At 62.4% G+C, this 17524-nt stretch overlaps 2 protein-coding genes across 2 annotated transcripts; one reads left to right on the plus strand and one right to left on the minus strand.

Moving 5' to 3' along the window:
• The first annotated feature begins 323 nt into the window (after positions 1-323).
• On the plus strand, positions 324-6972 carry MEX3A (mex-3 RNA binding family member A). Its single transcript, XM_032317168.1, has 2 exons — positions 324-1550; positions 5138-6972. The coding sequence occupies exons 1-2, from the start codon at positions 1097-1099 to the stop codon at positions 6241-6243; spliced, it is 1560 nt and encodes a 519-aa protein (XP_032173059.1). The 5' UTR covers positions 324-1096; the 3' UTR covers positions 6244-6972.
• A 4506-nt stretch (positions 6973-11478) lies between these two features.
• Positions 11479-17169, minus strand: RAB25 (RAB25, member RAS oncogene family). The gene is given in 6 exon segments (XM_032317778.1): positions 11479-11744; positions 11747-11844; positions 12256-12336; positions 13123-13316; positions 14026-14221; positions 16850-17169. Coding segments are annotated over 6 exon segments (858 nt in total). The 5' UTR covers positions 16893-17169; the 3' UTR covers positions 11479-11498.
• Positions 17170-17524: the final 355 nt, after the last annotated feature.

Raw genomic sequence — 17524 nt, forward strand, 5'->3', positions numbered from 1 at the left:
TGGGGGGCGGCCTGCCGCTCGGTGGGGAGCGCACCCCGTCGTTTGCCAGGGGGTCCCGCCCTCCAGCCCCGCAGCCCATCCTGGCCTCCACCGCGCGCACGGCCCGGCGGCGCCCGCATCGCGCTGCGGGCTTTGTCTGCTCTGCGGAGAGGCTGTCCCCGCGGCCCGCAGCCCGGACGACTCCGGGGGAGGGAGGGGCGGGGAGGCCGCGCGCGGGGAGGGGGCGAGGCCGGGGAGGGGGCCGCCGCGACCCGGCCGGGCGGCTCCCGCCCCTCGCCCCCTCATTACCATAAGAAGGGGGGACCCGGGCCGGCCGGGCGGGGGCGGGGTGGGGGTGGGGGTAGGGGTGGCGGTGGGGGGGGGGTGGGATCCCGTCTGGGGAGGGGGCGCTCCGCTAGCCTTTTCCAACCCGCTCCGTTTCCGTCCCCCGCGCCCGCCCCTCGGAGAAATTAGGGACCTCGCCTTCCACCCCCCCCCCCGCTTCGCCTCCGAGCGGGGCTAGAGACCGAAGGCACGTCCCCATCCTCCGCGGGGCTGGCAGCCCGAGCCCGCGCCCCCGAGGGCGGGAAACTACAACTCCCGGCATGCCCCGGGCGCCCCCGCGGCCCCCCCGCAGTTCCATGCTGCTCCATCCAGTTCATTTAAAACAAAAGAGTTTGAGCGCTGGAAGGGGCTGGGCTCGACTGGGGGCCACTGGGCGCCGCTCCCGGACCGGGGCTTGGTGCGGGAGCCCGAGAGGGGCGTCTGGACGGCGGGGTCTAGAGCCGCCCGGGTCGGAGGCGGGAGGGGTGGGGGCAGAGATCCCGCAGCCCCCCGCCCCCCGTCACCCCCGAGAGGAAAGGAGAGCTGCTTCCTCGGTTTTGCTTCTCTTTCCCCCCACCCCCACCCCGGGGGCTGGGGCGAGGGGAGTCGGGTTACAGGGTGTTTGGGGAGGGGGGCTTAGGGGGAGGGTCTATCTTTCTATCTCGCTTTCTTCCCCCCTCCCCAGTTCTTTGTTCCCCCCTCCCCACACGCCCCCCTCCTCTCCCCTCCCCTCCTCGCTCCTCTTTTCCCTTCCACCACCTCTCTCCCTCTCTCCCCCAGCTTTTGTTTCGCCATGCCTAGTCTAGTGGTATCTGGAATAATGGAAAGAAATGGGGGCTTTGGAGAACTAGGATGTTTCGGGGGAAGCGCTAAGGACCGAGGGTTGCTGGAAGACGAGCGCGCCCTTCAGCTGGCTCTCGATCAGCTCTGCCTCCTGGGTTTGGGGGAGCCCCCCGCCCCCACGGCGGGCGAGGACGGGGGAGGTGGGGGGGGCGGCGCCCCCGCGCAGCCGGCCGCCCCCCCGCAGCCGGCCCCGCCGCCGCCGCCCGCGGCGCCCCCGGCCGCCCCGCCGGCGGCCCCCGCGGCGCAGACGCCCCAGCCCCCCACCGCCCCCAAAGGGGCCAGCGACGCCAAGCTCTGCGCTCTCTACAAAGAGGCCGAGCTGCGCCTGAAGGGCAGCAGCAACACCACCGAGTGTGTCCCCGTGCCCACCTCCGAGCACGTGGCCGAGATCGTGGGCAGGCAAGGTAAGCGGGCGCCGGGACCGCGGGACTGGAGTGGGGGGCACCCCATCCCAGCACGGAAAGTTCATTTCCTCTCTCCTTGCCCGCCTCTGGCTCTGTCCCTTCCCCACAAAGGGGGACCCGCCCCCTACCCCGATTCCCGAGTGCCACAAAGTTCCCTGCCGCCCCCAGTCGGGACTGTTCTTCAGATAGTTCCTTCCCGAGGGCCCTGCCTGCAGACAAAGAAATACCCTCTCCTCCAGAGAGGGAGAAGGGAGGGGATGGGTCTCCCAATGCCGGGAGGCTGTCCGGAGGGGATGTCCACTCCTGGCCCGAAAAACTGGCAGAATGTGCAAAGAGTTACTCAGAGGCCCCTGCTCCGGGATCCGCTGGTGGGCTGGGGAGGGGGCACCCCTGGGACCCCCTACAGCTGGAGTTACAGACTTTGGGGGAGACCTGGCCAGGGAAGCCAGACTGAGTATCTGTCTCTTTGTTGGGCTGAGTGCAGGAATGGAAGGGGGTGTGGCTCATGGGAGGGTCCCAGCCCAGGGGAGAGGTGGGGAGGGGGGCTGCTGGGAGGAGGGAGTCCTGTGGTCACCCACACACCAAAGTTGAACGGTCTGTGGGGTTTGGGAAGGGTTGCCTCTGGAGAAGTGCGGCGTCCTGGCGTGGACCTGTCCTCCTCTCTCTCAGGCTTTTGTTCTGGGCTGGCCACGGCCAGGGGCCAGAGGCCTGGAGAGGGGTCTCTCCTAGTACAAGAGTAGGACAGGGCAGGAGGGGGCATGCCGGGCGGGGGGGGGGGGGCAAGAAACCTTCACGTGGAGCCTTGGTCGGAGGGCGTGTGTCTGGGTGTGCTGTGGGGTGGGGGGTGTAGAATTAACCCAGCCTAGTGTGTCTGATACCACACCCTCCTGGGCTCCAGCATCCCTGGGCGGGTGCGGGTCGGAGTATTGGTGAGGGTCCAGATTCAGCAGACGGGATCTTGGGGACCTTTCCCTCTCCCCGTTTCCCAGAGGAGAGTGGGGGGGGGCGGGATTTGGAAATTGCAGGAGGGCTGGGCTGGGGAGGTCTGGGGTGGGGGAGGAGCGGGGGAGGAGCTGTCCCACAGTGGGGAACAATAGAGGGGCTGCATTCCGGCTGGGAGTGAGGGAGAGGCCGGCTGCCGGCAGGGTGGGGGAGAGGGGAGGCGAGCCAGGGGGGCACCCCCCCAGCAGCACACCCCGTCTCATCTCCCCGAAGTGCTTGGAGGTTGGGGGCATTTTGCCGTGAGATCCAGAATGGAGGAATGGAAGATACCACTCCCCATGTACGGCCCTCATCCCTCTGGGGTGCTCCATCTCCTGAGATTTCTGGTTCAAAAAGTTGGATCTCCTCTTGTTGCCAGAAACTAGGGACCTGGAGCCCTGGAACTGGGTGGGGACACTGATATCTTCCCTTGGGCGGCTGGCCTTGGGGGGCCCCAGGATTTCATGGAGTCATCCTTCTGCCTCTCAGCACATGGGCCTGTCTCTCTTACAAGTGGGGGCATTTCTCCTATTCTAAGAAAAGAGGCTTCCCCTTGGTCCTTAAGTACGTGGAAGTCCTTCCTCTTGTCTGACCTCCCTCCCCCGCTGCAGTGCCAACACGCCTCTTTCTGACCTCTAGAAAGGTGAAGTCCCGTGGCCTTCCCTTCCAGACATGCTTGTCCAGGGCTCCAAACCCCAGGGTGAGGCCCACCGGTTCTGCACCCCGGGGCCCCGCGTGTCTGCCTCACCCCAAACCCGAAGATACCCAGCTCCCACTTAAGTTGATGGGCCCAGAACTTAGAGCCAGCACCCAGGTGCCTCTCAGAGGCTGTGGGAGTAGAGAGTCGTAGGAGGAGGAGTCCAGGCCCCTCACCCCTTGGTGCCTCACACTTAGGACGAACGCTGACTGCATTAAAGCAGCAAGGGTGTGGGCTTGACAACAGGTAGGACTTCTCAGCTGCCCAGAGGTCTGAAGACAAAAAGGGAGGAGCAAATTCTCCTTCCTGAGGTCTCTTGAAGGTGAGGAACTCCACCCCCAATCCACTCCGTCCCCCACCCCCAGGCCAGTCCAGGGGGTTAGAGAAGAAGCATCTGGAGTGAAGGAAGGATGCAGGAAGCCCGTGAGCTCACCGCAGGCCTGGGGCTGGAGGCCCGGGGCAGCGTCAGAGAGCCCGGACGGACGGCTGGCCTTGGTTTTGGGGGGAAGAGGTCATGTGGTGGGGGAATGAGAAAGGGGTCAGGGAGTGTGTACCTGGAGAGGGGTGTGAACATGTGTGTGCGGGTGCCTGGGGGGCAAAAGTTGTGGGTGTGTGGAGGGGCGTGCCCTTTGAGGGCCGGGGATGTTGGAGGTTAGAGCGTGGGGTGTATGGAAGGTCAAACACAGGCCATCCGTGTGTGTGTGTGTGTGTGTGTTGTGGCACATGTGTGCACGGGCATGTGCATGCGTGTGCACCCTGGGTGTGCCCCGCCAGTACTGTTTAGATAAAGGCACACAGGGCATCGTGACTCTTAGGTCCATGTGTGTGCGAACTCACACACGTGTAGCATGTGTGCCCCGAGAAAGCGCGTGAGCCTGGCTTTGCGTGAAGCTCGGGGCAGGGAGAGGGAACTTGGGAGAGGAGGAGAGGGGCCCGCCCGTGGGCCATCGTGGGGCCGCAGCCTCGAGAGACACCGTGGCGGTGCCGGCCTCCGTGGCGGTGCCGGCCTCCGCGGCTCCCCTTCCCCTTCTCTCTCTTTGTCTCTCTTTGTCTCGGCTCTTTCTCTTCCTGCCTCTCCCTGCAGTCTTCGAGCTGGAACCCACTCCTGCTTCAGAGCACGAGGATGGGTCCCCCCAGAGCCTTAGTCCCCAGCCCGGCTCGGCTCCCCCGCCGCCAGCAGACAGGGTGGCCCGAGTGTCCATGGGGGTCAGGGGTGGGCCCTCAGACATCATTCTCGGCATCTTCATACTTCTTTCCCTCTCCAAACTCTGGTTCTCAGACCCTTCCCAGTCTCCCACACTCAGCTAGCTGCTGCAAACTTGCTGTGAATCTGCGGCCCTCTGAGAGGCATTCATGGGTGGAAGGCATGGGAGGGGGTCATAGGTCACACAGCAAATGGGTGCCAGTGGTCCCTGAGTAGACCGGAGGACACTTATAATGAATGGAGCTCAAGTCAGGAGTAGATTGGGGGGTTCTTGAGTACTTTGGGGTTCTGTGGAGAGCTCAAGGTCAGTGACAGGCTCCGGTGGTGGGAGGGAGGGGTGTGTGAGGAAGTGATCTGGAAGTCTGCGAGTGGCCAGGAATCAGAAATTGAGGGCAGGGCGCATGGTTGGGTGGAGTTAGTCGATTTGAGGTTAGCAGCTTGTCTGGGAGGGTCAGTGGCTTTTTTCCTGGTTGCAAGGAGTGACTGGGATGGGAGGGTCCTGCGTGGAGCTGGAGGGAAGGCTGGCACGTTTGGAGATCTGTGGTTGACGTGGCGGAGATCTGAGAGGCTCTGGGCGGACTGCTGGAGGCGGGGTGCGCTCGTCCCCGCGGCCGGCGGTGGTGATGGGGGAGCGGACTGGCCCGGGCGCAGACCTTCTTGCCCTGTGAGTTTCCTTCTCTCTGCACTCCCCCCCGCCCATCCCAGGCTGCAAGATTAAGGCTCTGAGGGCCAAGACCAACACGTACATCAAGACGCCGGTGCGCGGCGAGGAGCCCGTGTTCATGGTGACCGGACGGCGGGAGGACGTGGCCACAGCCCGACGGGAGATCATCTCGGCGGCCGAGCACTTCTCCATGATCCGCGCCTCGCGCAACAAGTCCGGCGCCGCCTTCGGCGTGGCTCCCGCCCTGCCCGGCCAGGTGACCATTCGCGTGCGGGTGCCCTACCGCGTGGTGGGGCTGGTGGTGGGCCCCAAGGGGGCCACCATCAAGCGCATCCAGCAGCAGACCAACACGTACATCATCACGCCGAGCCGCGACCGCGACCCGGTGTTCGAGATCACGGGGGCGCCGGGGAACGTGGAGCGCGCGCGCGAGGAGATCGAGACGCACATCGCCGTGCGCACCGGCAAGATCCTCGAGTACAACAACGAGAACGACTTCCTGGCGGGGAGCCCCGACGCCGGGCTGGACAGCCGCTACTCCGAGGCCTGGCGGGTGCACCCGCCGGGCTGCAAGCCGCTCTCCGCCTTCCGCCAGAACAGCCTGGGCTGCATCGGCGACTGCGCCGTGGACTCGGGCTTCGAGGCGCCGCGCCTGGGCGAGCAGGGCGGGGACTTCGGCTACGGCGGCTACCTGTTCCCGGGCTACGGCGTGGGCAAGCAGGACGTGTACTACGGCGTGGCCGAGACCAGCCCCCCGCTCTGGGCGGGCCAGGAGAACGCCACGCCCACCTCGGTGCTCTTCTCCTCCGCCTCCTCGTCCTCGTCGTCGTCCGCCAAGGCCCGCGCCGCGCCCCCGGGGGCGCACCGCTCCCCCGCCGCCTCCGCGGGGCCGGAGCTGGCCGGCCTGCCCAGACGGCCGCCGGGGGAGCCGCTGCAGGGCTTCTCCAAACTGGGCGGCGGCCTGCGGAGCCCCGGCGGCGGGCGGGACTGCATGGTGTGCTTCGAGAGCGAGGTGACCGCCGCCCTGGTCCCCTGCGGACACAACCTCTTCTGCATGGAGTGCGCAGTACGCATCTGCGAGAGGACGGACCCGGAGTGTCCCGTCTGCCACATCACAGCCACGCAAGCCATCCGAATATTCTCCTAAACCCCCTGCCCCCGGCCTCCGGGCTCCCTCCCTGGGCCGAGGGCGCCCCCACCCCCACCCCCACCCTCCCGCCCTGGATCTGTTTTCCACCGGGGCCTTTTGGAAATCAGTGGGCTCAGTGGGCAAGGTGCTTTGACGTACTCGATCCGTGGGGAGGGGTCGGGGAGGCGACGGTGGCTGGGGGGGTGGGGTGGGCCACCTTCAGAGCCTCTGGCCACCCAGTCCTGGAAAGGTTGGGAGGGGGCCAGGCAGGAAATTTTACTAGAGTTACAACTCTGATACCTCAACACACCCTTCTATCTGGAAGCAGCTACAAGAAACTTTTGTTTGGCCAGAGGGGGCCTCCCGCTAAGGCATCCTGACCCCCTCTGCCCAGCCCCCCATCTGCGCCACACCACCCCTTCCTCTCTGGGGGGGATTGGGTAAAGGGAGGGGGAGCATTACCATCTGTATCTGGAGGTGCTCTTTCCAGCCCTCGAGCCCGCTCTGGCCCTGACCTTTGACCTCCTTATGTGACCCTTAAAATACCCCCCCGCCCCCCCCCAATGCCATATCCCCTTTGGGCATCTGCTCCTGAGTTTCCAGTGGTCTGAGGGAGTTGGGGCCCTTTCAGAAGTCTGCACAGATTCCCTGGGGTTGGAGGGGAGGCGTGTCCATCCATAAAGGGCTCAGAGCTGGATGGAGGGGTGTGGAGAGCGATTGCCTCTCACCCTCTCCTCCCCACCCCTCCTCCCCCTGGGCTGGCCTCGCCTCTCCTCCGCCACCAGCTCTCCGCTGTCGCCTGTCGGCTCTGTCCTCCTCTGTCTCTCTTCCCTCCCCTCCTTCCTGGCCCTTCTAGTCCAGCTTTGGGCTCACCATCCCCCTGGGGAGAAGTAGGGGAGAAGAGCATTTGGGTGACCCCCCAATTCCTCTTCTGGCACCTGGAGGCCCTCCCCACTCCTCCAAAGAAACACCTCAAATTCTTGATAGAATGTATCCCCATTCTCAGTGAAAATTTGAGGAGGGGACTAATACTGGGGTACATCAGGGGTCAAACCTCTGCCTCTACCATCTTTGGGCATTGTATTTAGGGAGCAGTTCTCGGGCTGGATCTTCTGGCGGCAGGCGGAGGAGAGACAGGGTCCCGCGTCTGCTGTTCAAGGGGCAGGAAGGAGCCTGAGGCAGGTGGAGAGGCTGGTCCACGGAGGGCCTGCCTCTCCCAGGGCCTGCGCCCCCTCTCTGGACCTGACCCAAACCCCTATTAGCAAGCAAATCATGAAGTCTCTGTCCCACCCTTCGTGGTTGTGGGGAGAGGCTGGGTCTTCAGAGAGAGTTCAGTCCTGGACCAGGCGGGATTGGGGTGCGACATTCTGGTCCAGTATTGCTAACAAGCCTAGGACCCCGCCCCACCCCCACCCCCACTGCTTCCCTAAGGCTCACTTGGGGCTGCCACCAGCCTCCCACCCTCCTGGTTCCGCTGGCCGGCCCAGGAGAGGGTGGGGGATGGGAGTCCCTGGGGGGGTCCCAGGCGATTCTTGTATATAGTGGGGTGGGACTCTGTCCTAGGTGACCTCTGAGCACGTAGGCTCGGGGAGTCCCATTCTGTCTGCTGGAGAGGGGGCGCGGGGATGGAGGCACAGGGGGGATTTCCTCCTCTCCTTCCTCCGGTTGTGAATTCACTCACCTCTCCTCAGCCTGCCCCTCCAGACCACCAGCCAGGGAGGGGAGAGGAAGGAGGTCCCAGTCCGGAAAGTGGCCTGGGACAACTTCCCTCCTTCCCGCCAACGTGAGCCATCCTGAGATGTGTGTACAATAGAAACCAAACCAAATGGGCGCCCTCGGTGGGTCGGTCGCCGAGGGGGGTGGGGAGGGGGGTGGGAAGAAGGGATGTCTGTCTGTCGGTCCCCCTCCCCCTCTCCACTTCTTACCCACAAAGGCAGAAGACTGTTAGGCTAGGGGGCTCAGAGAATTCAGTCCCGCCCTGACTAATTGAGCCAAACCTAGAAACCAACGCAAAACACACATAGTGAGAGACAAAACAGAGGAGAGAAAGCGCGAGAGGGAGCGAGATAGGCGAACAACACAGGAGACAAAACAAAAATAGCAAAAAAAAAAAAAAAAAAGCAGTTCTTTATAATTTAATATTCTATTTTAATAAAGGCGTTTATTACCGTATAAATGTAGCAAAGAACCTGGGCTAATATGAAAAAAAGACTTTTTATTAGGTAATTTATTATATGAAAAGGATATTTTATTTTATGATAAAGTGATCCTTAAAAAAAATAAAAAAACTTTAGAAGGTTTAGAATATATGTAGGGAGAGAAGAAGAAAAAAAAATACATTTGTATTCAGAGTTAAATCTTAAAAAAAAAAGTGTTTTTAATATATGTTCGGGTTTACGTTCCTTTTTTCCCCCACTTTTATTTGGGGAGGAATGTCATTTGCTTTTTGTGGGGAGCGTCCTGGGATGTGTGGTGGAGCTGGGGGGCCTGGGGGAACCTGGTCCCTCTGGGGCCCCGAGTAGATTGGATTTCACTCCATGGGCCCCCTCCCCACTCCCCTCCCCCTCGGGGGAGCCGGCAGAGCCAAACAAAGAAAGGGATTAACAAGAAAGGAAGAGCGCTTGGACTGAGGATCCTGGGCTGCCCCCCCCCTCCCCTGCCCTGTCCCAGGGGCGAGTGGGGAGGGGAAGTCCAGAGCTGAGGCCTAGCAGGCCTGCGGGAACCCTCAGAGAGGTGCGAGATTTAAGAGAACTAGTTTTGTTTTGTTTTGTTTTGTTTAACCAAAAATGAGAGAGAGAGAGAGAGAGAAGAAAAAGAAAGAAACCGAGGGGTTTAAAAGAAAAGAATACTACAAAATAATAATTATTAATAATAATAATTCAAATTTATTTCATATAATCCTAGAGAAAAAGAAAGAATTACTAGTTACTTAGTAGATGATATTCAGATAGCTTAAAGTTTAGTAGCATCGAGGGCCCCTGGGTCCAGTAGAATGTATAAAAGTTGTAACGAGAGGAAAGTAGTTGACGGAAGCGGTCAAGTGCACCCTGCATGTGGGGAGCCCCCATCTCCAGATACCGGGCAGGAGCAGGCCGCTAGCGGAGCTTGGAGCTTCTGGTCTGCTGGGGTTGATTCTGAGAATCCTTGGATTTTTAAATTGTAGGACAAACAGATGAGGGGCTCCATCCCCTGGGTCTTTGAAAGATGGACACTGATCCATTTCAACTACATGGGAGCTGGGCCGGCCAGGGCGGAGGGGAAGGTGAGTGCCTTCGCCTGTGCCCTTGCCCCTGGGGGCCCACCACCCTGTCGGTCCCCAGGTCTCTGCAGAGCAGTCCTTACTTCTAAGTGCTGTGTCCTCTTGGGGCTCTCTGGGAGGGTGCAGGCTTCCCAGCTCAGACCCTCCCGGACCTGCTTCTCCCAGGCCCCAGGAAGTCCTTAAAGTGCAACCTCGATTCACCCCGCGGGGAATTGATTCAAGAGCCTGGTAGGTCATTCTAGAAACAAGACACACACACACTTCCCACCTTCCTGGAGCTTCATGAGGGCTGGGGGTCAGGCCCCTGTCCTCACTCCCACACGGTATCCCGCTTAGTTTTTGGCCTCTGTGGGATTAACAATCTCAGTCATGGCTCTTTCTCTGGGCCTGCTTTGTCTCCTAGAAGTTAGACTCCAAGAAGGACTTCCCACCCACTGGGGTACAGTGTAGATACTCCTTGAAGGCCTGGGAGAACTGGGGCCCCCAGGGGTATGAAGGCAGGGGGTGGGCAGCAGGGACTGGGGGGGGGAGCACTGCCCCTAGCCCTGTGCTCCAGGCCACCTGCAGCTCTAAGTGTTCAGGACACAGCCTCGCCCCGGGTGCCCTGCCCTGGGGGCACCTCGCCCTCCCCACAGGAAACCTGGGAGCGTGGCTTTGCATGTGAGAAATCACCTCCTGTTTTCTAGCACTTGCCTCCCACCAGCGGCTCAGGGCCGGCCCTCCGTCCCGCCCCAGGGAGCACAGGGGACCTGCTCCAGCGTCACACCTGAGGCTCTGTCGTGCCCCTCCCCGGCCCTCAGCCCCCAACACATCTCCCTCTCCCCGGTTTACTCTTCTCACCCCACCTAGGGAGAGTCCCCCCTGCTCTTTTTGTCCTAGAAACCCCGCTAGTTTGGGAAGGTAGAGTCTGGGGTGGGGAGGGCTTCCCCTTCCCGCCGGAGGGTGCGGGTGGGGTAGGGAGGGAGGGGAGACAGCCCTGGGGCAGGGGGTGGTCTCCACGGTAGAACGTAGAGTAGGATTGTGGTCAGACTTAATTTGAGGCATCTAGTGAGGACACGTAAAAATCCACCAAGGAAAAATATTTCAGAAACAAAATAAAGGCAGGAAACAAAACGAACCCATGGATAATCAAGTCAAAGTGAAGTTGCACAAAACGCAGAGAAACCAAGAAGGGGAGGGCTACTGTATTAAATGTGCTATTAAGAACTTAATTTTATTAAAAGTATTATTAATTAAGGCTCTGGCCTCTTTCTCCGCGTGTGGGTCTGACCTGCGGTGGGGCAGAGTGAGGGGCCACCTCAGGAATTGCCGGATTGGGGCAAGTGACTCCGGGGGCCCTGCCCCCTTGTGGGAAACGCCACAGGGCACTGTTGGGCGCTGTTGGGTCTCCAGGTCCCTCCCGTTCCTCCCCATTTACCACCTAGTCCTCCTGGGGGTGGGGGTGGGGGTGGGGGGGCGCAGCTTGTCCTGCAGAGCAGGGGCCGGCCAGGCCCAGGACCGACGCTGGGAGACTCTCCCCAGCCATCCCCCTGGAGTGGGGCCCTCGCCGGACCCCACACTCCCTCTCTCTGGGGTCAGGACTGCGTCCTGGGCAGGAGGCTCGACCTCCCACATCCCGGGCTGGCTGTGACCCACCCCCCCTCCCAACACTTCCCCTGCCTCCTCCCCTCGCCCCTGGCATTGGAGTGACCTCAGTTCTTGGCACCAGGGCCCTGGGCACCAGATGGTGCCTGACGGTGAGTTCCTTTGTCTCTCCTTCCGGACACCCCTTCTTGGCCACGCTGTCCCCCTCCCCCACCTGCCCTGGGGGTTGGCAGAGGGAAGGGTGGGCACCTCCCTCCCCCTTGGCACTGTCCCCAGACCACAGGACTCCAGAGGCAGCTGGCCCTGGGGGGCAGTGGGTGTGGTGGGGCGGCTGGGGGTGGGGGAGGGGAACAGGAGCTCAGAGGGGCCAGAGGTGAAGGGGGACAGGGATGGGAGGAGCAGGCTGGCCAGACATTGGTACAAAACGGCTTTATTGGAAGGCTTGGTCTGTGTGGTGGTGGCGGTGGTGGCGGGGCGGATTCGGGGAGGGACAGGTCATAGAGATACAGGGGTCGGGGGACGGGAAGCTCGTGGAGCTCCGTGGGGCCACTCTGGCATCTGGAACCACAGGGCAGGGAGAGATCCTGGACCCGGGGTGGGAGTGGGGCACCAAAAAGCCAGCGGGGGCCGGGCAGGGGCGGGCCGGGGTCAGAGGCTGATGCAGCAGGCCCTCTTCTCTCCTGGGCCCTGCTCCTGCCCCGCCTGGGCACCGCCTAGAGTGATGGCGTTGGTCCGGCTGCTGCTCTGCCTCTGCTTGGACACTTTGGTGAGGATCTCTGAGGGGGTGCGGAGGGCAGTGATGGGGTCAGAAGACCGAGAGCCCGCACTCCCCCTACACACCGGAGGCTCGCCAAACACGGGGTGTGACCACACTTCAAGGAGGCTTTGCTGGAAGAAGTGGAGTTTGGGCACCGTGGCCCTTCTACTGATTCGGGTGGAGAAGGGCTAATGCTTAGCTCCGAGGGAAATGTGACCTTCTGGTTCCCTCCCCAAACCCTGGGCTTAGGGGTGGGGTGGGGTGGGCGCTGGGGAGGCTCTGAGGAGGCTGGGGGCCCATGGAGGGGCGGAGGGATCATTGGGGTAGGCCAGGGCCGGCGCGGCCAGGGCCGGCGGGACTGCACTCCAGCCACTGCCCACAGAAGCCTCAGGACCGGAGTGGGGCCGCCAGGAGGAGGCAGGGCTCTAACCTTTGAGGACCGTCTGGAAGGCCAACTCGACATTGGTGGAATCCAGGGCTGAGGTCTCCAGGAAGAGCAGCCCATTGTTTTCTGGCAGGAAAGGCAACACAGTAATAATAACATTGACCCTGTGTTTACTGGGTACATCTGCAAGGTGCTAACCCGTTGGCATGTGCAGTTCAATCCATGCTTGAAACCACCTGCCAGGGAGATTTGAATAGGACCCTTTCTCGCGCAAGAGGCCGGTGAAGGCCAGCGGCACAGAGAGCTAAACAAAGGCCCGGCCAGGCAGGGGCGCGGGACACCAAGCCTGTACCCTTGACCACCGGCTTGCTGCCTCTGACCCCAGAGGCCTCCTGGGGAGATCGTGAATGGAGAAGGTCATGGGGAGCGCACCTCCCACACCCTGGGGTCTCGCGGAGTGGCCGGCTTTAAAGTCAAGGACAGGGGCGCCTGGGTGGCTCAGTGGGTTAAAGCCTCTGCCTTCGGTTCAGGTCAGGATCCCAGGGTCCTGGGATGGAGCCCTGCATCGGGCTCTCTGCTCAGCAGGGAGCCTGCTTCCCCCTCTCTCTCTGCCTGCCTCTCTGCCTACTTGTGATCTCTGTCTGTCAAATAAATAAATAAATAAAATCTTTTAAAAAAATAAAATAGAATGAAGTCAATGATAAGCAATCGCCCATAAAGACAATCCTGGGGCAAGTGGTGGGACCGGATGAGGGACCCAGGGTGACTGAGAGGAAGGGCTGGGAGACTGCGAGGAAGGAGTGACGCTCGTGGGGGCTCCGTGGAGGAAAGCCAGGCTGGGGCCCCGGGGCAGGAGCAGGGGCTGGGGAGGTGGGAGCTGGAGGGGCCGGGCTGGTGGTGGGGGGCTCTCACCGGCAAACATCCGGGCCTCTTCTGTTGGCACCTCCCGGGCCTGCTGGAGGTCACTCTTGTTGCCCACGAGCATGACCACGATCGTGGCCTCGGCGTGGTCGTAGAGCTCCTTCAGCCAGCGCTCTGCCACAGCGTAGGTCTGGTGCTTAGTGAGGTCAAACACCAGCAGGGCCCCCACCGCACCACGATAGTACCTGGGGGGTAGAGCGGGGGACAGATGCAAGGTCAGAGGTGGGTACCGGAGATGGAGAAGTACGACAGCTGAGGTCAGGGGACCCGCGTCTCCAGGCTCGGGGCCTGACACTGAGCCCTTCTGGCTTGCTGGTATGACGGGGCCGGGGACCCCAAAGCGGCCCCTGCTTCTCTGAAACCACCACCTCCATCCTGTCTTTCTAGCCACGGCTTCCTTGGGTCTTTTGTTCCGACGTTAGCCCTCGCGGTCGACCCTCGAGCGCCTGGGCCGCGGTCAGGCCGGCCTCCCGGATCCCGCCTTCCGTGGCAGGTTCCTCATGTTCCTCCTGCCAGGGTGTCCGCCCTTCCGGGGTGTCAGAAATGGCCAAGTGCGAGGCAGACGCGAGGCAGACGCTTCTCCATCCGTCCCCCAGCCTCCCCCAGCCCGGGTGCCTCTGACACCCTGCTTGAGCCTGGGGTTCTTGTATTAAGCAGGGATTAATTACAGCATCTTAGTCCTCCGGAACTTGGAGGATTACACCACATGCCCGACGGAGAGTGCCTGGTACCCCCCTCCCGGCACGCAGCAGAGGCTAGGGCAGTCGGTACCACTGTACCCGCACCTGGGGCTCACGGGGTGGGGGGGGAGGGGCACAGAGCGCAGGGCCCCGCGGCCTCTCCTCCGGAGGCACTCCCGGACTTCCCCAGCACCCCCCAGCCCCGGGGGCTCACGCGGAGGTGATGGCTCGGTACCGCTCCAGGCCAGCCGTGTCCCAGATCTGCGCCTTGATGGCGGCCGTGCCCAGCGTGACCGTGCGGGTGGAGAACTCGACCCCGATGGTGGTGCGGCTGTCCTGCTTGAACTCGTTCCGTGTGAACCGGGACAGCAGGTTGGTCTTCCCCACGCCCGACTCGCCGATCAGCACCACTGCCGGCCGGGGAGAGACAGGGCTGAGCTGGGGGCCACCCATTGGGAGCAGGAGCCGAGCCCAGGAAACCAAGGGAGGAGCCCGGCCTCCTGGCGGAGGGTTCCAGACTCCCAGGTGAGGGGCTGAGAGTGGAGGCTGCAGGCCTGGCAGGGCTCTTGGTCTGGTCAGCCTGCACTTCCGCTGAGGGGCGCCAGCCACTGGCTGTTTGTGGGTGTCGGTGCTGAGGACTATGAGGTTGGCAGGGTGTGGATGCGGTTGGGGCATAGGTCTGGGAGGGCTCCCGTCTCTGGACCAGGCCGTGTGACGGCTTTGTGCCTGCCTGCGTGCGAGCCGTGAGGACGGGGAGGCTCGGCGTGCAGGTGTGCGTGCGTGTGTGTGTGCACGCGTGTGTGTGTGCATGCAGGGAGCCGCCACGTGAAGGCAAATACAGGGAGAAGAACATTCGGCAGCGACACGCCTGGGGAGGGAGGAAAGTTCAGGGGGTAAGAAGTTAGGATCCGAGGGGTGCCTGGGGGGCCCAATCTGTTAAGCATCTGCCTTCGGTTCAGGTCATGATCTCAAGGCCCTGGGATCGGGCCCCACATCGGGCTCCCTGCTCAGTGCCCCCTGCTTCTCCCTCTCCCACTCCTGCTTGTGTTCCCTCCCTTGCTGTCTCTGTCAAATAAACAAATAAACTTAAAACAACAACAACAACAAGAAAACAAGAAGTTAGAATCCAGCTGTCTCCAAGGAGGGACACAGGTAAGAACACGGGGCCAGCCTACCCTGACATGCGTTTTCACAGGAAACATGGGAATAGAAATACTGTCTCTCTTCCAGATGGTGGTGAGAAGTGAGACGCTGCTCAGGCTGATTGTTGCGGGCCGGCCGCGCTGTCGCCGTTGGGTTTCCAGGGGCCAGGATCTGCCAGGGGCCATGAAGAGCCTCCGGGCTGATGTGCGATGTCCAGGGCCTAGCCTGACCCACGCCGCAGAGCTGGGGGCTGGCTGGGGGTGCGGGGCCAATGCAAGGACAGTGCACAAATTGCGTCACCCCGAGCGACACCTGGGATTACAGGGGGACCCCCAGCTGGCGCCCGGGGAGCCACATTTTCTGGGCACTGGCCTCTCACTCGCTAGAGACCTCGAACGAGCGGCTCAGCTCTTCTAGGTCTTGGGCTCCTTGTTACAAAATCTAACAAGTCCCCTGGAAGGTGTGCAGGGAGGGAAGAGGGCTGGGAGCAGTGTGGGCGTGGGGGGGTGTGTTCCTGACCCTTCCGTCCCCCTGCTGGGACCCTCCTCCTGGCTCACCAGGCTCACCCCTGCAGGTGGGTGGGCTCCTCGCGCTGCCCGCATGCCCAGAAGGTGCTCCGGGCAAGGGCCTTCGAGCCCCACACCCTTGGGTTCGAGTGTTGACTTTGTGACCATTTCAGCTACTCCCTGCCTCATCCTCATCTCCAAATCCGAGACACGAGGTGGTGGCAGTGGCCAAGGGCCTGACACTATTGACTCCTTTAGTCCCCAGCACGGCGCCCTGACGCCAGTACCGCGATCACGAGCGTCCCCTTTTTACAGATGCGGAAAAGCAGGCACCAGAGGGAGAAGGGGCTGGCACCAGACAGCACGGCTGGCCTCGCACACACAGAGGTGTGCTGCCCCAATCTGCCTCCGAGGAAGGCCAAGCCCCCAGCCGCCAGCCCCCTCCGCGACACCCTGTACCCCGACTTCTCAGTGTCTGCTTCTGGAGATCCCCACCTGCACAAGCTAGTCAGGGACAGAGCAGAGATCTGAAGACTCAGTCTGGAGGCTCCCAAACTCCTGGCTGGCACAGAGGAGGGCTCTGGGAAGGGCAGCAGACTAGCAACAGCCACCTGGCCTCCCCTTCCTAGAACAGGGCCCGGAGTACAGCTACCCCAACCGGAGCAGCCTGAGTCCCAGCTTCCAGGAGGGTGGGGCATAGGCCGGGAGAGGCAGTGGGGTGGGGTGGCTGCCTCTGTGGTCTACCCCGCCCTGAAGGAGACGGGGAGGTGGGGGGCCGGGGGCTGGGGTCTGAGGGGTCCCACGCAGGGGCAGAGGTCGAGGAGCAGGAAAGATGCCTGTGTGCCTCCAGGATCAGCCAAGTGGACCCTGTGCCTGGCACATGGGCCCAAAAGGGCTGCCAAGGGACAGCAGACAAGGCCGCAGCCCTCATAGTCTTCTGGGCTCTGTCAGACCCTGCTCTCAACCTACTACATCTTCCCTGCCTTCACCCCGAAATGGACAAAGCTCTCCTTTCTCTTCTTGCCTGTATGTCCACTCGGAAACAGGACTTCCTTCCCCTCCAGTGATTCCCTCTCTTCTCCAGAGGGAAGTTCCCTCGGAGATCTCCTGTGCTACCGCGCTTGACGGCTCCTAGGCCCGGGCTTCCTTCGCCAACTGAGCAGAGGGACCCAACCCGGCCCCACCGGGGCAGTGGCCAACATCATTCCCTTCAGGAGCAGGGCACCCCGGAAGTTCCAGAACTTCTGCCCCAGTAACCAGACCCCCCCCCCGCCCCGCAGCCTTCTCCTCTGTGAAGGAAGGACGGCCCAGGAGGGTCCTAGGAACAGGTAAAAAGACAGGAGACGCGCTCTGGCTCTGATGTCTCGCTCCCTATGGACCCCAACTCACCCTTGAAGACAAAGTTATAATCTTCCTCGGCTCTGTTCCCCATCCTGGCTCTGCATGGAGGGGAGGAGGGGCTTCAGGGGCAGAGGTGACAGGTCTACGCGCTGGCTCAATGCCCTCCACCCTGGGTTCTCCGGAGACCCAGATCCGCAGCTCCGCTCATCGGGGGGTGAAGAGACTTCTGCAGGCGGAGGGCTTGAGGGCCTGCTAGAGGCTGGGGAGGGCCTGGGAGGCTCAGCTCGGGCAGGTGGGGGTGCTGCAAGAAGCCACGGCGAGGAAGCTGAGAACAGGAAGAGCCGGTGCCGGACCTGCCGCCCAGGGGGGCGGGGAGAGGATGACGTCAGACAGGTTAGGCAGGTTGAGTGTCTGCTCCCCGGGCTGCCGGCGAGTGGGCGGGCCAGGGGCTGGGGACGCAGAGCTGGGGGGAGCTGAGACAGGCACAGGACCTTCAGAGAGCAGCTGATGGCTGAGTGCGTGGTGCTAGGGCTCCTGGGGCCCGGGACCTACCTGGGCAGCTACCAGTGAGTGAGAAAGAGCCTCTCAGGCGAAAGCCTGCTTCTCCTGCTTTTCCTTCAGCGCCTCTGGTTGGGGGGTGATTGGGGGCACCAGGGGAAGGGCTGTTGGGGCGAGGGGCTGGGGCTGACGGGTGCCATCCACCCTGCCGCAGTTCAGAACTCC

This window comes from Mustela erminea, chromosome 17, assembly GCF_009829155.1.
Source record: "Mustela erminea isolate mMusErm1 chromosome 17, mMusErm1.Pri, whole genome shotgun sequence".
In the NCBI taxonomy this organism is placed as follows: Eukaryota; Metazoa; Chordata; class Mammalia; order Carnivora; family Mustelidae; genus Mustela; species Mustela erminea.